Source organism: Heliangelus exortis, chromosome 3 (genome assembly GCF_036169615.1).
Source record: "Heliangelus exortis chromosome 3, bHelExo1.hap1, whole genome shotgun sequence".
NCBI classification, from domain to species: domain Eukaryota; kingdom Metazoa; phylum Chordata; class Aves; order Apodiformes; family Trochilidae; genus Heliangelus; species Heliangelus exortis.
Window position 1 is genome coordinate 114,309,953 of NC_092424.1, and position 17,213 is coordinate 114,327,165.

The 17,213-nt window shown below is 46.5% G+C and overlaps 1 protein-coding gene across 1 annotated transcript in view; it reads right to left on the reverse strand.

Annotated features, from left to right (window-relative positions):
• Window positions 1–17,010, reverse strand: part of ESCO2 (establishment of sister chromatid cohesion N-acetyltransferase 2) — a 26,174-nt gene extending 9,164 nt beyond the window's left edge. The window contains exons 1-5 of the mRNA XM_071742343.1: window positions 16,961–17,010; window positions 15,783–15,851; window positions 13,066–13,978; window positions 8,747–8,804; window positions 3,215–3,275 (exon numbers count right to left, since the gene is read on the reverse strand). Of these exons, the coding sequence (XP_071598444.1) occupies window positions 3,215–3,275; window positions 8,747–8,804; window positions 13,066–13,978; window positions 15,783–15,851; window positions 16,961–16,977 (1,118 nt within the window). The 5' untranslated portion in view covers window positions 16,978–17,010. The remainder of the gene's footprint in view (window positions 1–3,214; window positions 3,276–8,746; window positions 8,805–13,065; window positions 13,979–15,782; window positions 15,852–16,960) is intronic.
• Between the last annotated feature and the right edge of the window lie 203 nt (window positions 17,011–17,213).

Here is a 17,213-nt window from a genome sequence, read left to right on the forward strand (position 1 = left end):
AGGTTGGAGCTGGGGAAGAATTTCTCCCTGGAAAGGGTTGTCAGGGCCTGGCCCAGGCTGCCCAGGGCAGGGCTGGAGTCCCCATCATGCCTGGAGGGGTTTCAGAGAAAGCCCTGGGGATGTGGGGATGAGGGACATGGGGCAGGGCTGGGGAAGGGTTGGACTCCATCACCTTCAAGGTCTTGTCCAACCAAACCCATTCTGTGGTTCTGCTCTATGATTCTCCTCCTGATAAATGATTCCCAGGCCCTGGGGGCTCTTGACTCCAGAGGTGACACTGCCTCCCTGGTTTCTGTGCTCCTGATTCACTTATTTCTTCCATTAATTTCCTCGTGGCCCTGAGGTGGGAGATGAGTTCTTTTCCCCCAGCAGAACCAGAGCTGTCCATCCCTCTCCTGCATGGATTCCACCTCCTGAGGCATTTTCTTCACAATGGAAGCATCCCCAGCCAAGTTCATTGTCAACAGAAAAATAAAACCCAAACACACTCCCAAGTTTCTCCTAAAAGAGCCAAAATAAACCTTCCCAAACTTGCCCTGCTACTGTAACCCCCTGCCAGGGGCTCTCCACAGATCTGTTTGCAGTATTTGCTTTGCTCCCCCATGTGGCTTTCCAAACACCTCCTGTGGGAAGTGTGGGACCCTGGGAGGTGTGGAAATCCTGGGCTTGGGATGGACTGGAAGCCAGCCTGGGATTTGCACTCCTTGGGGAAGCTGATGAGCTCCTCCTATGTGAAGAAGTTTTCTTTTGGAAACTTCTCCTCAGGACCATCCAAATCTCTCACATTGGTTGTGGTCTCTTCCTGAGCTCCAGTTAGGGTTCAGTGCACAGGAGTGAGAGCTTCCCACCTGGAAGATCTTGTGGGAATGTCCCCTAAGGACAGGAGCTTGAAGGCAGGGGAGAAACACTCTGCAGCTGTGAACACCTCTGCAGCTGGAGCCCTGGTACCCAGGCTGGAAGCACAGCCTGACAGAGCCCTTCTGCTTGGAAAAGTCCTTGAAATGATCCAGTCCAACCCTTCTCCAGGGCTCTGAAACCCTTCCAGGCATGATGGGGACTCCAGCCCTGCCCTGGGCAGCCTGGGCCAGGCCCTGACAACCCTTTCCAGGGAGAAATTCTTCCCCAGCTCCAACCTAAACCTCCCCTGGCACCACTTGAGTTGTGCCAAAAGTTCCTCTTGTCCCATCCCTTGTTCCTTGGGAGCAGAGCCCGACCCCCCCTGGCTCCAACCTCCTCTCAGGGGCTTGCAGAGAGCCACAAGGTCTCCCCTCAGCCTCCTCTGCTCCAGGATCAGCACCCACAGCTCCCTCAGATGCTCCTCACAACTTCTCCACACCCTTCTTGATATTCTCCAGACCCTCCTCTTTACTCTCCAGACCTTCTCCTTGCTCTCCAGACCCTTCCCAGCTCCATTCCCATCTCCAGGTGGGCAAACAGCCCTGCCAGGGAAAGCACCACATGCTCCAAAATCCAGATTTTAGGGATTAGGAGCTAACCCAGCAGTGCCAGGGCCCCCCCTGCCCCATGTCCCTCATCCCCACATCCCCAGGGCTTTCTCTGAAACCCCTCCAGGCATGATGGGGACTCCAGCCCTGCCCTGGGCAGCCTGGGCCAGGCCCTGACAACCCTTTCCAGGCAGAAATTCTTCCCCAGCTCCAACCTAAACCTCCCCTGGCACCACTTGACTTGTGCCAAAAGTTCCTCTTGTCCCATCAAGGCTCACACTTTTTTTACAGAAGCAAAAAGCAAATTCCAACCCTGGGGTGTCCCAGCTCCATCCCACCAAACATCCCAGGGAGGAAACACCCACCCAGGTGGAGCATGGAGAGTGGGGGAGCAGCAGGTGCTTCCCTTCATCCTTTTCACCCCTTTTGGTTTCACCTCCTTGCTTTCAGCACCTGAATCAAAACTTCTGAGTGTGCTGATACACTGAAATTTCTCAGTTTAAAAAAAAAAATAAAATAAGTGGAACAGAAAGCCCAGCAGAGCAGTGCAGCTGCTGGTCTCTGCACATCAACTCAGTACAGAAAGGCTGAAAGTTGCTGCTTGTTAGGGACACCTCAAATGCAGAGGGAGAGGTGGTAAAAATGTAGTAGAAATAAATAAAAATCCCTCTGCAGGGCCCAAACACCACCAAGGCGGGGCCATTCCTGGGGATTAATATGTCCTGAAATAGTTCCTCATGTTCTGACTTCATTGCTAGATGAAATGAGATTTATTCCTTTTTTAGTCTAATACTAATAGTAATAACAGCTCAACATGTGCAAGTTCAGGAGTTAAATGAGCTACAGGCAGTAAACAAATGTTTACTTCCTTAACCAAGGGCTGACACCCTCCCACACCAACACAAATCCCACTTTGCTTCTGCTCTTTTGAAGGGAAAAAAAAAAAGAAACCCAAACCTCCCAATGAGTGGGGGAAAGCTGAGCCTTTGGTTTGAGAATCAGTTGAATTTTTTTACAAGAAAAGCCCCAAATGATTCTGCAGATCTGACACTGCTGATCACTCCTGGAGTCAGCAGAGATCACAGAATCATAGAATGGGTTTGGGGGGGAAGGGACCCTAAAGATCATTGAGATCCAACCCAAACTGTGGTCAGGGACCCCTCCCCCAGCCCAGGGGGCTCCCAGCCCCAGGGATTTCTCTCTGGGTGGGATCAGATGATCTCCAACACAACCCAGTTTGTGAGTTGATGATGTGGGGTCCCACAGCCTGGGGGAGCATCACCCCTTCCAGCAGCTGCCATACAGCCAGGGGATCCCAGAGTGGTTTGGGGGGGAAGGGACCCTAAAGGTCACCTAATTCCACCCCCTGCCATGGTCAGGGACCCCTCCCCCAGCCCAGGGGGCTCCAAGCCCCATCCAACCTGGGCTGAGACACTGCCAGGGATGGGGCAGCCACAGCTTCCTTGGGCAACCTGGGCAACCAGGGGCTCAGCACCCTCAAATTCAAGAATTTCTTCCTCATCTCCAACCTCAATCTCCCCTCTTCCAGTTTTAACCCATTTCCCTTGTCCTCTCCCTACCCCCCCGTGTCCAAAGCCCTCCCCCAGCTTTCTTGGAGCCCCTTCAGATATTGGGAGGTTGCTCTGAGCTCACCTGGGAGCCTCCTCTTCTCCAGGCTGAACAACCCCAAGCCCTCAGCCTGGCTTCCCAGGGAGGTGCTCAGCCCTCTGAGCATTTGAGTGGCTCTGCTCTGGGCAGGGTGAACTCACCTTTTCCTGGTGGCAGGGGGGGAGCTGAATATGGGGTAGACAACAGCTCTGGGGGGAGATGCTGAAAAAGATGAGAGAAATGATTTAGGTTCAGGAGCTGCAGAACACCTTGGTAACCAGCAACAGAAACTCAAACCAGCCCTGAGATGTGAAAAAAGAAAAAAAAAAAAATGACACCAAACTGGAACTCTGCAGACAAAGGATTTGAAGAGCCCTGGGAAGGTGGTGCTGCTGCTGCAGGGTGGAAGAGTTTCAGGATCACCAACAGCTTCCCAGGCACTGAGGTGACAAGGCTGAGGGGAGCTGGTGCTTCCAGCACAGGGCTCTGAAGCAGAAATCTCCCCTGGTGATAATGAAGGGTGCTCACCAAGCAAAGCACAGGCTTCTCCATCCTCCTTTGTCTTGGCTGAGGCAGCCTGGCCCTGCAGCTCTTCCTCCCCAGGGAAGCTGGGGAATGGATGTTGCAAGGTTGGGGGTGATTCAGGAAAGTTTGGCAAAGTAAAAGCAAACAAATTGTTAATTCAGGGGTAGGTTTGCCCCTGGAGTGTGAAGAAACTGAGGTTTCTAGATTGCTTCCTGCTCTCAGAAACAGACAAGAGGACTTCTTAGGAATTGGGCAAACAGCAAGTGCTGAAGGAGGAGAGTGGCCCTAAATTCCTCCAAAATAACATTCCAGGTTGTTTCTAGGAAACAGGACACAGTAAAAAGTCTCTTGTTAAGAGGCTGGAGGCAAAGAACATGAAGATGACACTGATCAACAAGAAAAAGCCCACAGCTTCCTAGAAATGCAGGAGCTTGGAGGGCCAAGGCACTTCTTGGGAAAGGCCCCAGCAGGCAAATCAAACCAGACAGGATTTGGGAACAGCTTTGCAAGCAGGTGGAAAACACAATTTGAGGAGTTTGGGGTTGTTTGGGGTGTTTTTTTTTAGAGCAGGCAGAGAAGTGGCTGGCAGCAGGGAGAGTGTCATCCCTGGGAAGCAGAGGGGGAGGCACAGGGTGAGCTTCAAGGAAACAGAACTCCAAAAGTGGAGAAAAAAGTCCCCAAGTGAAGAAAGAAGAAAAAAAAAAAGGGGGGGGGGGGGGGGAAGAAAAAAAAAAAAAAGGTTCAGGAGTGCTGGTTCAAGAAATAAATTAAGAGCAGATGTGGCAGAGAGAAAGGGAGAAAAAAGGCAAAGCTGGGTAAATCAGGGCTCTTGATCCCAGGAGGGAATAGGAAGCAAGGGAGGGCAGAGCAGAGGGGTGAGCTCAGCCTGGGGAGAGGCCACAGGACCAGGAAAGCAAAGGGGAAAACCAGAAGATTCTGTCCCCAAAAGAGGAGGAGGAGTAAAAGCAGCTGAGAGAACACTGAGTGCCTTTTTAGTTGAGTCCTCAAGGACTGGGTGTGAGGAGATGGATGAAATCAGGGCAGTTAAGACACAAGGGTGGTAAGAACTTCCCCAGCTGGGGAAAGATAGAAATAATAAAGATAAATTAAAACCTTTTCAGGCTCAGTTCAGGGCTGAATCAAGCCAGGGCTGCTGGGAAGACTGCCTGCTGCCTATTTTTAAAAAGGGGAAAAAAAAAAAAACAACCTGAGAAAGCAGGAAATTAGGCAAAAAAAAAATAACAAGATGAGGTCAGCTTTGTGCAAACATGCTGGCACAGGGCAGTGCATACTTGGGAGATGAGGCAGCAGGTAGAGGCCAAGGCAGTGTTTTGCCTTGATAAAATCAGACTAAAACAAGACATTTTCCTGTTAGTGCCACTGGTGATGGCCAAGAGGGACTGAAGGAACCCATTAACTGAAATTTCCCTTGTGGAAAGATGGGCCCTGTAAACCAAACGTTAAGAAAAGGGGGCAAAGATGGCCAGGGGGGAAAAAAAAAAAAACCAAAATAGATTCAAATAAATATTGTGAATAATTCACTGCCAAACAGAGTGGAGTTTCCTTGGTGACCACCAGGAGTAAAAGAGTAAACAGAGAGCACACAGCTCAGGGCTCTGCTTAAAAAGCTTTGCCTTGCAAATGGGCCCAAACTCACCAGGTGAAATAAGGGGAAGCAACAAGCAAAAGGAGTGGCAGGGCTCAAAAAATAAAGAGACAGGGCTCAAAAAAAAAAAAAAAAAAAGAGATACTGCTCAAAAATAAAAGGTGGGGCCCAAAAATAAGAGATGGGGCTCAAAAATAAAAAGCTAGGGGAACAAAAATAAGAGGTTGTGATAAAAAAATAAGAGGTCTCTCAAAAATCAAGAGATGGGGCTCAAGAAATGAGAGATGGGGATTAAAAAATAAGAGGAAGGGCCACAAAATGAGGTGGGGCTCAAAAATAAAAAGCTAGAACAAAAATAAGGGTAGTGGTAAAAAAATAAGAGAGATCAAAAATCAAGAGATGGGGCTCAATGAGAGATAGGGCTCAAAAAATAAAGAGATGGTGATTAATGAGAGATGGGGCTCAAGAAATGAGAGATGGGGATTAAAAAATAAGAGATAGGGCCCCAAAATGAGATGGGGCTCAAAAATAAAAAGCCAGGGGAACAAACAAAAGAAGTTGTGATAAAAAAATGAGAGAGATCTCAAAAATAAAGAGATGGAGCTCAAGAAATGAGATGGGGCTCAAAAATAAAAAGCTAGAACAAAAATAAGAGGTAGTGATAAGAAAATGAAAGAGTTCTCAAAAATAAAGAAATGGGGCTCAAAAAAATAAAGATACAGGGATTAATGAGAGATGGGGGTCAAGAAATGAGATGGGGATTAAAAATAAAAAGCTAGGGGACCAAAAATAAAAGGTAGTGATAAAAAAATGAGAGAGAGTTCTCAAAAATAAAAAGATGGGGCTCAAGAAATGAGAGATGGGGATTAAAAGTTAAGAGGTGGGGCTGAAGAAATGAGATGGGGCTCAAAAATAAAAAGCTAGGAGAACAAAAATAAGAGGTAGTGATAAGAAAATGAGAGATCTCAAAAAAAAAGAGATGGGGCTCAAGAAATGAGAGATGGGGCTCAAAAAATAAAGAGATGGGGATTAATGAGAGATGGGGCTCCAAAATGAGATGGGGCTCAAAAATAAAAAGCTAGGAGAACAAAAATAAGAGGTAGTGATAAAAAAATGAGAGAGATCTCAAAAATAAAGAGATGGGGCTCAAGAAATGAGAGATGGGGATTAAAAGTTAAGAGGTGGGACTCAAGAAATGAGATGGAGTTTATAAAATAAGAGATGGGGCTCAAGAAATGAGATGGGGATCAAAAAATAAGAGGTGAGGCTCAAGAAATGAGATGGAATTCACAAAATAAGAGATGGGGCTCAAGAAATGAGAGATAGGGGTCAAAAAATAAGAGGCAGGGCTCAAGAAATGAGATGGAGTTTATAAAATAAGAGATGGGGCTCAAGAAATGAGATGGGGATTAAAAGTTAAGAGGTGAGGCTCAAGAAATGAGATGGAGTTTATAAAATAAGAGATGAAGCCCAAGAAACAAGAGATGGGGGTTAAAAGTTAAGAGATGGGGCTGAAGAAATGGAATTTACAAAATAAGAGATGGGGCCCAAGAAATAAGAGATAGGGATCAAAAAATAAGAGACAGGGCTCAAGAATGAGATGGAGTTTATAAAATAAGAGATGGGGCTCAAGAAATGAGATGGGGATTAAAAGTTAAGAGGTGAGGCTCAAGAAATGAGATGGAATCCACAAAATAAGAGATGGGGCTCAAGAAATGAGAGATAGGGATCAAAAAATAAGAGGCAGGGCTCAAGAAATCAGATGGAGTTTATAAAATAAGAGATGGGGCTCAAGAAATGAGATGGGGATTAAAAAATAAGAGGTAGGGCTCAAGAAATGAGATGGAATTTACAGAATAAGAGATGGGGCTCAAGAAATGAGAGATAGGGATCAAAAAAAAAAGAGGCAGGGCTCAAGAAATGAGATGGAATTCACAAAATAAGAGATGGGGCTCAAGAAACAAGAGATGGGGGTTAAAAATTAAGAGATGGGGCTGAAGAAATGGAATTTACAAAATAAGAGATGGGGCTCAAGAAATGAGAGTTAGGGGTCAAAAAAAAAAGAGGCAGGGCTCAAGAAATGAGATGGAGTTTATAAAATAAGAGATGGGGCTCAAGAAACAAGAGGTGGGGATTAAAAGTTAAGAGATGGGGCTGAAGAAATGGAATTTACAAAATAAGAGATGGGGCCCAAGAAATAAGAGATAGGGATCAAAAAATAAGAGGTAGGGCTCAAGAAATCAGATGGAGTTTATAAAATAAGAGATGGGGCTCAAGAAATGAGATGGGGATTAAAAAATAAGAGGTGAGGCTCAAGAAATGAGATGGAATTTACAGAATAAGAGATGGGGCTCAAGAAATGAGAGTTAGGGGTCAAAAAATAAGAGGCAGGGCTCAAGAAATGAGATGGGGATTAAAAAATAAGAGATGGGGCTCAAGAAATGAGAGTTAGGGGTCAAAAAATAAGAGGTGAGGCTCAAGAAATGAGATGGAGTTTATAAAATAAGAGATGGGGCTCAAGAAATGAGATGGAATTCACAAAATAAGAGATGGGGCTCAAGAAATGAGAGATAGGAATCAAAAAATAAGAGGCAGGGCTCAGGAATGAGATGGAGCTTATAAAATAAGAGATGGGGCTCAAGAAATGAGATGGGGATCAAAAAATAAGAGGTGAGGCTCAAGAAATGAGATGGAATTCACAAAATAAGAGATGGGGCTCAAGAAATAAGAGATAGGGATCAAAAAAAAAGAGGCAGGGCTCAAGAATGAGATGGAGTTTATAAAATAAGAGATGGGGCTCAAGAAACAAGAGGTGGGGATTAAAAGTTAAGAGATGGGGCTGAAGAAATGGAATTTACAAAATAAGAGATGGGGCCCAAGAAATAAGAGATAGGGAACAAAAAATAAGAGGTAGGGCTCAAGAATGAGATGGAGTTTATAAAATAAGAGATGGGGCTCAAGAAATGAGAGTTAGGGGTCAAAAAATAAGAGGCAGGGCTCAAGAAATGAGATGGAGTTTATAAAATAAGAGATGGGGCTCAAGAAATGAGATGGGGATTAAAAAATAAGAGGTGAGGCTCAAGAAATGAGATGGAATTTACAGAATAAGTGATGGGGCTCAAAAAATGTGAGTTAGGGGTCAAAAAATAAGAGGTCTCAGGGCAGCAGCTGCCTGTAGAACCTCTGGGTTATTGCCCACCTGAAACCCACCCAAACTTGGTGTGAATTTTGTGTGTGCTCAGTGCTCCTGACATCTGGAAATCCCTGAGTGCTGGGAGAGCCATGGAGGAACCAACCCAGCAGAAAAGTCAGGAATTAAATTAAAAAATAATTGCTCAGCAATTAAATTAAAAAAAAAAAAAAAAAAAAAAAAGTGAAAGAATGAGGGTGAGGAGAGGTTTCAGTTCCATCCTCCCAGGAAAAGCAGGAGATAAATCAGTGGGGAAGGGCTGGGATAAGGGAAGGGGTTGGAGGAGGAGGGGGGGGGAAAAAATGATGGAAAAGGGATATTTTTTTTTTTTTTTCCCCTAGAATTTTAATAAAAATGAGAGGCCAGGCTTACCTTGGGTTTTCAGAGGGGGGTCCTGGGAGCCAGGGGATGGAGAGGGGAATTCTGCAGCCTGGGAAGGAAAAACACAGGGATTGGATTTTAGGGGAGCAGAAAGGGCTGGAGCTGCTGGGATTCCAAACCCCCAGGGCAGGGCAAGGAGCTGGGGGGAAGGAAAGGGAGAAATAGGAATGAAAAAAGAGGAAATAGTGGGGAAAAAAGGATGAAACGGTGGTAAAAAAGGATAAATGGTGGTAAAAAAGGATAAAATGGTGGTAAAAAAGGATTAAATAGTGATAAAAAAGGATTAAGTAGTGATAAAAAGGATAAAATAGTGATAAAAAGGATAAAATAGTGATAAAAAGGATAAAATAGTGATAAAAAGGATAAAATAGTGATAAAAAGAATAAAATAGTGATAAAAGAATAAAATGCTGATAAAAAATAAAATAATGATAAAAAAGGATTAAGTAGTGATAAAAAAGGATTAAGTAGTGATAAGAAAGGATTAAACAGTGATAAAAAGCATAAAATAGTGATAAAAAGGATAAAATAGTGATAAAAGAATAAAATGCTGATAAAAAATAAAATAATGATAAAAAAGGATTAAGTAGTGATAAGAAAGGATTAAATAGTGATAAAAAGCATAAAATAGTGATAAAAAGGATAAAATAGTGATAAAAAGGATAAAATTGTGATAAAAAGAATAAAATAGTGATAAAAGAATAAAATGCTGATAAAAAATAAAATAATGTTAAAAAAAGGATTAAATACTGATAAAAAAAGGATAAAATACTGATTAAAAAATACTGATAGAGAAGGATAAAATAGTGATAGAAAAGTATAAAATAGAGGTAAAAAAGATAAATCAGTGATAAAAAAGATAAATCAGTGATAAAAAAGATAAAACAGTGATAAAAAAGATAAAACAGTTATAAAAAAGGATAAAAGGCTGATAAAAAATATAAAATAATGATGAAAAAGATAAAATAGTGATAAAAAAGATAAAGTAGTGATAAAAATTATAAGATAGTGATAAAAAAGGATAAAGTGCTGACAAAAAAGGATAAAATACAGATAAAAAAGGATAAGAGAGTGATTAAAATGATAAAATAGTGATAAAAAAGATAAAGTAGTGATAAAAAAATAAAATAGTGATAAAAAAAGATAAAATAGTATGAAAAGAGATAAAATAGTGATAAAAAAAGATAAAATGCCAATAAAAAATGCTGATAAAAATACTGATAAATACTGGCAAACAGATAAAATAATTATAAAAATAAAATAATAAAAATTACTAAAATAATTATAAGCTTATAAAATATAATTATAAAAATAAAACTGGTAAAAATATTAATAAAATAAAAATATGACATAAAAAGAAAATTATAATTAAAGACAGTAATTACAAAAAAAAGATAAAACACTGATAAAAAGGATAAAATACTGATTTAAAATGTTACATAATTATAAAAAGATAAAAAGAAAAATATTAATATAAATTGATAATGATGAAAGAAAATAAAATTATACAGAGATAAAAATATTTTGAAAGATAGAATTCTAAGATAAAATTATTATTAAAAATTATTAAAAGGATGAAACCACTGTTAAAAATAAGATAATTATTTTTAAAATATTGATTAAACAGATCAAACCCTGATGAGTAAGGACCCCTGCTCAAGTGGTTCCTCCTGAGGAGGAGGTAGAAGGACACTGAAGGGTGAGAAGGACCAAATATTATCTATATATATATATATTAAATATAGATATAAATATATATATATAAAAATATCTGTACATTATAAATCCAAATCCCTGGACATCAGCCCCTCCCTTGCAGTCCTGAGCCTCTCCACAGTCACTGCTGTGTCACACTGCCTCAGGAATCCCTTCAATTAGTCCAAGAGCAGTAATTAGCACTCCAACCACTTCTCCAGATGTTTAATTATTTCTTAAGCCATCTCCCTCTTATCTACCCCCTCGTTCTTTCACCCTAAAACACTCCCAGAATCCAAACTCTACCTTTTTTTTTTTATTATTTTTTTCTTCCTCTACCTTTCAGGATCCTTTCTGGTTTGATTTTGTTCTGGTTTCCACCCCCCCTGCTGCCCTCTCCCAGGGGGGAGAATCCCCCAAGCCAGAGAATTCCCTGGAAAACCCCAAAACCTGGCAAACCCCAAACATCAGAGCAAGGTCTGGCTGCTGGGAAGTGCTTCTTGGCAACCACCAAAGGTGCTAAAAACATCTGCAGGAGAAAGCAAGGAGGCTCAAACCCAAACTGCTGCCAAATGACTTTTTTTTTTTATTATTGTATTGTTTGGTTTGGGTTTGGTTTGGTTTGGGTTTGGGTTTGGTTTGGTTTGGTTTTGGTTTTGTGGTTTGGTTTGGTTTGGTTTGGGTTTGGGTTTGGTTTTGGTTTGGTTTGGTTTGGTTTTGGGGTTTGGTTTGGTTTGGCTTGGGTTTGGCTTTAGTTTTGGGTTTGGGTTTGGTTTGGTTTGGTTTTGGTTTTGGGGTTTGGTTGGGTTTGGCTTGGGTTTGGTTTTGGTTCTGGGGTTTGGTTTGGTTTGGCTTGGTTTTGGGTTTGAGTTTGGGTTGGTTTGGTTTTGGTTTTGGGGTTTGGTTTGGCTTGGGTTTGGGTTTCGGTTTGGGGTTGGGTTTGGGGTTGGTTTGGTTTGGCTTGGGTTTGGGTTGGTTTGGTTTTGGTTTTGGGGTTTGGTTTGGGTTTTGGTTTGGGTTTGGGGTTGGTTTGGGTTTTTTTTGTTTTTCCTCACCAGGAGTGTCTGGTGCTAAGGGGGCAAGAGAGAAAAATTCCTTCTGATCCTTCACTTTGGAGAAGGGCCTGGAGGGATGGGATGAGATGAGGGGGAAGGGTTTGCAGCTGGGAGAGGGGAGATGGAGAGGAGATCTTGGGCAGGGAGGGAGGGAGGGAGAAATTGTTTGGTTGGACTTGGTGATCTCAGAGGTCCTTTCCAGCCATGAGCATTCTGTGATTCTCAGGTGTGGGACATGGGTTAGTGGTGGCCTGGAATAAGGTGATGTCCTGGCTGGGCTGGAGTGGGATAGGACAAGGGGGAAGGGTTTGGAGCTGGGAGAGGGGAGCTGGGGCTGAGATGGGAGGGAGAAATTGCTTGGGGTGAGGGTGCTGAGCCCCTGGTTGCCCAGGTTGCCCAAGGAAGCTGTGGCTGCCCCATCCCTGGCAGTGTCTCAGCCCAGGTTGGATGGGGCTTGGAGCCCCCTGGGCTGGGGGAGGGGTCCCTGGCCATGGTTTGGGTTGGATCTCGATGATCTTTAGGGTCCCTTCCCACCCAAACCCCTCTGGGATCCCCTGGCTCTGGGATCCCCTGGCTGTATGGCAGCTGCTGGAAGGGCTGATGCTCCCCCAGGCTCTGGGACCCCACATCCCTGCTCCTCCCCCCTCCAATCAAAGCCTTTTTAGCCCCAAATAGGGGTTTTTAGCCCCAGATTCAGGGTTCTCATTCTTTTATTCCTGCTCAGCTCCTGTTCAGGGTTGGGAGGGGCTGAAGGTCCCTTCCCCCCCAGACCAGTCTGGGATTCCAGAGGAGGTTGCTCAGAGCCCCATCCAAGCCAGGCCTTTAAAAACTTTTGCCATTCCTTTAAAACCTTCCTTCCCCAGGAGAACACAAAGGGGCACAGATTCTGTCCCCAGCCCTTCCTGCCACATCTCACGTGGAACGTGTCAGTGCCACAGACACCTGGTGACAGGCAGTGACACTGACAAGCTCTGCCTGGAGCTTCTCCCCCTTTTATTGGGCAGGAATTGGATGTGTGGAAGCTTTCCCAGGGCCAAGCCCTGATCCTATGAGGAGAGGCTGAGGGGGCTGGGGGTGTTGAGGCTGGAGAAGAGGAGGCTCAGGGGAGACCTCATCACTCTCTCCAACTCCCTGAAAGGAGGTTGGAGCCAGGGGGGGGTTGGGCAGATATCAGTAGGATAAGAGGGCACAGACTAAAGAATTTTTTCCTAATAGCCAACCTAAACCTCCCCTGGCAGAGCTGAAGCTCTGCCAGGGGAGGTTTAGGTTGGATATTAGGAAAGAATTCTTTGCAGAGAGGGTGATGAGGCATTGGAATGGGCTGCCCAGGGAAGGGGTGGATTCTCCATCCCTGGAGATATTTCAAAAGAGCCTGGATGTGGCACTCAGTGCCATGGGCTGGGAACCACGGGGGGAGTGGAGCAAGGGTTGGACTTGATGAGCTCTGAGGTCCCTTCCAACCCAGCCCATGATTCTCTGAAGCCCCCGAGGTACCTGAATCACCAGAGCTGTGCCCAGGTCACCAGGACACCTCCAGGCTCCTGCTCCCCCCTCTACTCACCCCTTGCTCTCTGCAGGACCCTCCTCCTGCAGGCTCAGAGGTGCTGCTGCTTTGCTGGGGGGCTGTTTTCCCTTCACACATCAAACGTTTTCCTGCAGAGCTTGGCAAGTCCTTCCCCTCCTCCTCTTCCTTCTTCTGAGGCAGGGGGATGCTCCTCAAGATGCCACCTGCCTCCAGGGCTTTGCTTCTCCCAGCTGGGTCCAGCTTTGTGCTCCTGGGCTGGGGGTTTTCCTGCTGAGCTCTGGGGAGATCCTGGGCAGCTCGGGGGTCTCCGGGAGGTTTTTTGGAGTGAGATTTTTTCCTGGCAGAAAAGAAAGCTGCTCCCAGCTGGAGCTTCAGGGCAGGTTTGACTGTCATGCTGAGGACCCTGAAGGGGGAATCCATCTTCTTCTTAACCAGGCAGCTCCCATTCTCTTTCTCCAGGCTGCCCTTGGTCCCTGGCACCTCTCCCTTGGCCTTCTTCAGCGTTTTGGGGAGAGTTTTGCCATGTTTGGAGCTGCTCCTCTGCTTGCTCAGCTTGGTGCTCCTGTTCCCCTTCTCCCTCCTGCTGGCAGCTGGGAGAGGCTCAGCCCTCCTCCTCTCCCCCCAGGGCAGGTTCTCCTTCAGCTCTTTCCTCTCCAGAGGTGTCAGGTAAGTTTTTCCCTTGCCATAAAAAGACTCAGGAGGCACCAGGTGCCTGTAGGAGGAGGCAGGAGTGGGGGATGCTTTCCTAGGGGATCCCCTCTGCTCAGCTGCAGGCACCCTGGCTGCCTGGAGGGGGGAGATATCCAACATCCTGCAGGCTCCCAGCTTCCCCAGGGGGGGCTGATTTTCCTTCACTTCCTGGCTGGATTTGGGGGAGCCTTGGAGCTGAGGAGCTGGGGGGGAGCTGGTTGCTCTTCTCTTCATCGGAGTCTCAAAGGCTGAGGAGGAGCTGCCAAAAAATAATGAGGGAGCAAAGCATCACTTGGGTTCCTGAAACCTTTTTGTTCCTGGTTTGACTTAAATAACAACAATTTTCAGGCTGTTATCTGGCCCTGAAGCTCAAAACATAACAAATATCCAGAGGGCTAACAGACATTTTGCCACAGGGTTGGTTTTTCAAACACCAAATCTGTTTGGTTTGGGTTTTTTTTTTTTTTCCCTCTTATGCCTGAATTTGTTGGAGCCCCTGGGAACCAGAGTCCTCCTCCTCTTCCTCCTCTCTGGAATGGTGCTGGTGGGAGCAGTGCTCATCCTGATTGAGGCAGGGAGGGAAAATGTGGACGAGGAGAGGAAGAAAGAAAGGGGAGGAAAGAAAGAAAGGGGAGGAAAGAAAGAAAGGATTTTGGAGGACCTGAGGGTGGTAAAGGAGGAGAAGAGAGGAGGAGAAGAGAGGAGGAGAAGAGAGGAGGAGAAGAGAGGAGGAGAAGAGAGGAGGAGAAGAGAGGAGGAGAAGAGAGGAGGAGAAGAGAGGAGGAGAAGAGAGGAGGAGAAGAGAGGAGGAGAAGAGAGGAGGAGAAGAGAGGAGGAGAAGAGAGGAGGAGAAGAGAGGAGGAGAAGAGAGGAGGAGAAGAGAGGAGGAGAAGAGAGGAGGAGAAGAGAGGAGGAGAAGAGAGGAGGAGAAGAGAGGAGGAGAAGAGAGGAGGAGAAGAGAGGAGGAGAAGAGAGGAGGAGAAGAGAGGAGGAGAAGAGAGGAGGAGAAGAGAGGAGGAGAAGAGAGGAGGAGAAGAGAGGAGGAGAAGAGAGGAGGAGAAGAGAGGAGGAGAAGAGAGGAGGAAAAAAGAGGAGGAAAAAAGAGGAGGAAAAAAGAGGAGGAAAAAAGAGGAGGAAAAAAGAGGAGGAAAAAAGAGGAGAAAAAAGAGGAGAAAAAAGAGGAGAAAAAGAGAGGAGAAAAAGAGAGGAGAAAAAGAGAGGAGAAAAAGAGGAGAAAAAGAGGAGAAAAAAGAGGAGAAAAAAGAGGAGAAAAAAGAGGAGAAAAAAGAGAAAAAGAGGAGAGATGGCAGGAGCATGAGGAAGGGCTGAGGGCACAAGATGATTTGGCAAAGGGGGCAGCAAGGGGTTCCCTCAGGGATCAGTTCCACTGCACCTGAGGAATTTGTCCTTCTGATTTCACAAATTAAACTTCACTCTCAGGCTGCCCCCACCCGAGGAATTATTCTGGGGGAAAAGTTTTATTCCTAGCTTCTTCCCCCAGTTTTTATTTTTGGGGGGAAGCAGAGGACCAGCAGGAGAAACAGGAGTGCAGATGGAAGCCAGGGCAGGAGGAGGAGCACACTGGTCTTTTGGGGGTAAAGCTCAGCTTTTTGGGGCTTCTCCTTCACTAGATTTAGGGAGGGAAAAAAAAAAAAAGTCATTTTTGAGGTGTACAGAACAATAAAACCATTTTTCCAAATAAAACTGTACTGGTGATTGGCATGGCATTTCTGTGCTCTTTCCAGATGGGAAAGGCTGAGGCTTTACCACAAAGAAATGTGAAGATCAGGAGTGTTAAAAGTTTCTAAATGTTTAATGTTTGGGGCTTTTTTTAGGTTCCTGTTGGCTCTGTGACCTATCCCTGTGCAGGGATCCTGCCACAATTCAAAAAAGGTTTCAAGTGACTGAAAAAGAAGATGGTTCTGAGGCAGTTTGTGCTTAACTTTTTTTTTTTTTTCACTTTTCATTAAATTTCTCCAAGATTTTAAGCAGTTGTTTTATTCCAGGCACAGCAAGGAAGGTGTTTTCATGAGGAAAGCAGAACCTGGGAGCAGGGAACATACCCCTCAGGGTCAGCAGAGCTCCAGCTCCTTTTCTGTGGGGTGACAGCTGCCATCTCCTCACCAGAGTGCCTGCAAGGACACATTTTTTCACACCTTGGATTAGCTCTCCAGTAAAAAGAAACTAAATAAACCCAAACTTTTTGTCCCCTCTCTGCCAGCCTGAGGTAATGATTGCCCAATGTTCCCTTTTCCCTGATGTGCAGCCCCAGAGTAAACATCCTGTGCCCAAGAGGAGCCACAACAAACACTCACACCACAGAGGACTGATCATAAATGCTGATTGACTGCTGGAAATCATCAGAAATCATTCATTAATCTGCCAGGAGGGGGAAATTTCTCCCCACCTGCCCGTGTCAGGGTGTTGCTGGGTGAAGGGAAGAAGAGGTGACCGGTCAGGAACACCCCAAGGAGTGGCAGAGGATGGAGCCAGGCAGCTGAGCGGTTGGAGCTGCAGAACCTCAGCCCAGAGCAGAGCTGGCAGGGGGGGAGGGAAGGTCAAAAAAATGCTTGGGAAGCAGAGGGGAAAACCGAGGAGCCCGCAGGAAACCTGGGAGATAAGATATCAGGTGCAGGGGGGAGGGAGAAGGTAGGAGAGGGACAAACTGCCAAGGTCTCTGTGTGTGGGACCAACGCTTACACCTTGCACTACCAACCCACGGCTCCCGTGGGCATCTCCCTGCACTGCCCCCACCCCAGACACCCACAAAACCCCTCCCCAAAACCCCCAGCACCCCACCAGCCCCCACACTTCAGGTTTACACCAACCCTGAGCCCTCCTGGGACACACCAGCCCCTTACCTCAGCACCCACACCTTCCCCAAGGACTCATCCAAAGCCCCCCCGGTGCCCCAGAACCCCCTCCCCAGGACCTTCCCTCACCCCCCCCGCTCCCCCACCCAACCTCCAGAGGTTTAAATACCGCTCGGAGCACCTCAGCACAGCTCCAAACCCCGGCCCAGAGCCCTCACACCCCTCACACCCCAGGGCCTAGCGACCCCCCTCTCCCTCACAGCCACCCCACGCCCCCAGCCCGCTCAGCCCCGCACCAGGCCCTGACACCCGCACCCCCCCTTCCCTCCCCCAGGCCCTGGGTCCCCACACGGCACCCAAACCTCACCCGTGGGACCCCCCGACCCCCTCCTGACCCCGCTCCCCCCGTCCCGACCCCGCTCCCTCACCTCAGCGCCGCCGCCATCGCTCCCGCGCCTTCCAACCCGCGCGCTTTCTCCCGCCCGCCCGCCCTTCCTCTTTCCCATTGGCTCAGCGAGCCGTCACTCACGTTTCCTTCGTCACCATTGGCTCCCGCCTCCTCGCCCCCGCCCTACCCGCGTTGTCAGCCAATCAGAAGGCAGCGCTCCCCGCCCGCTGGGGGACTCCAACTCCCAGAGTGCCTCGCGAGCGCAAGAGCCGCCTCCGCGCCCGGCGGGGCCG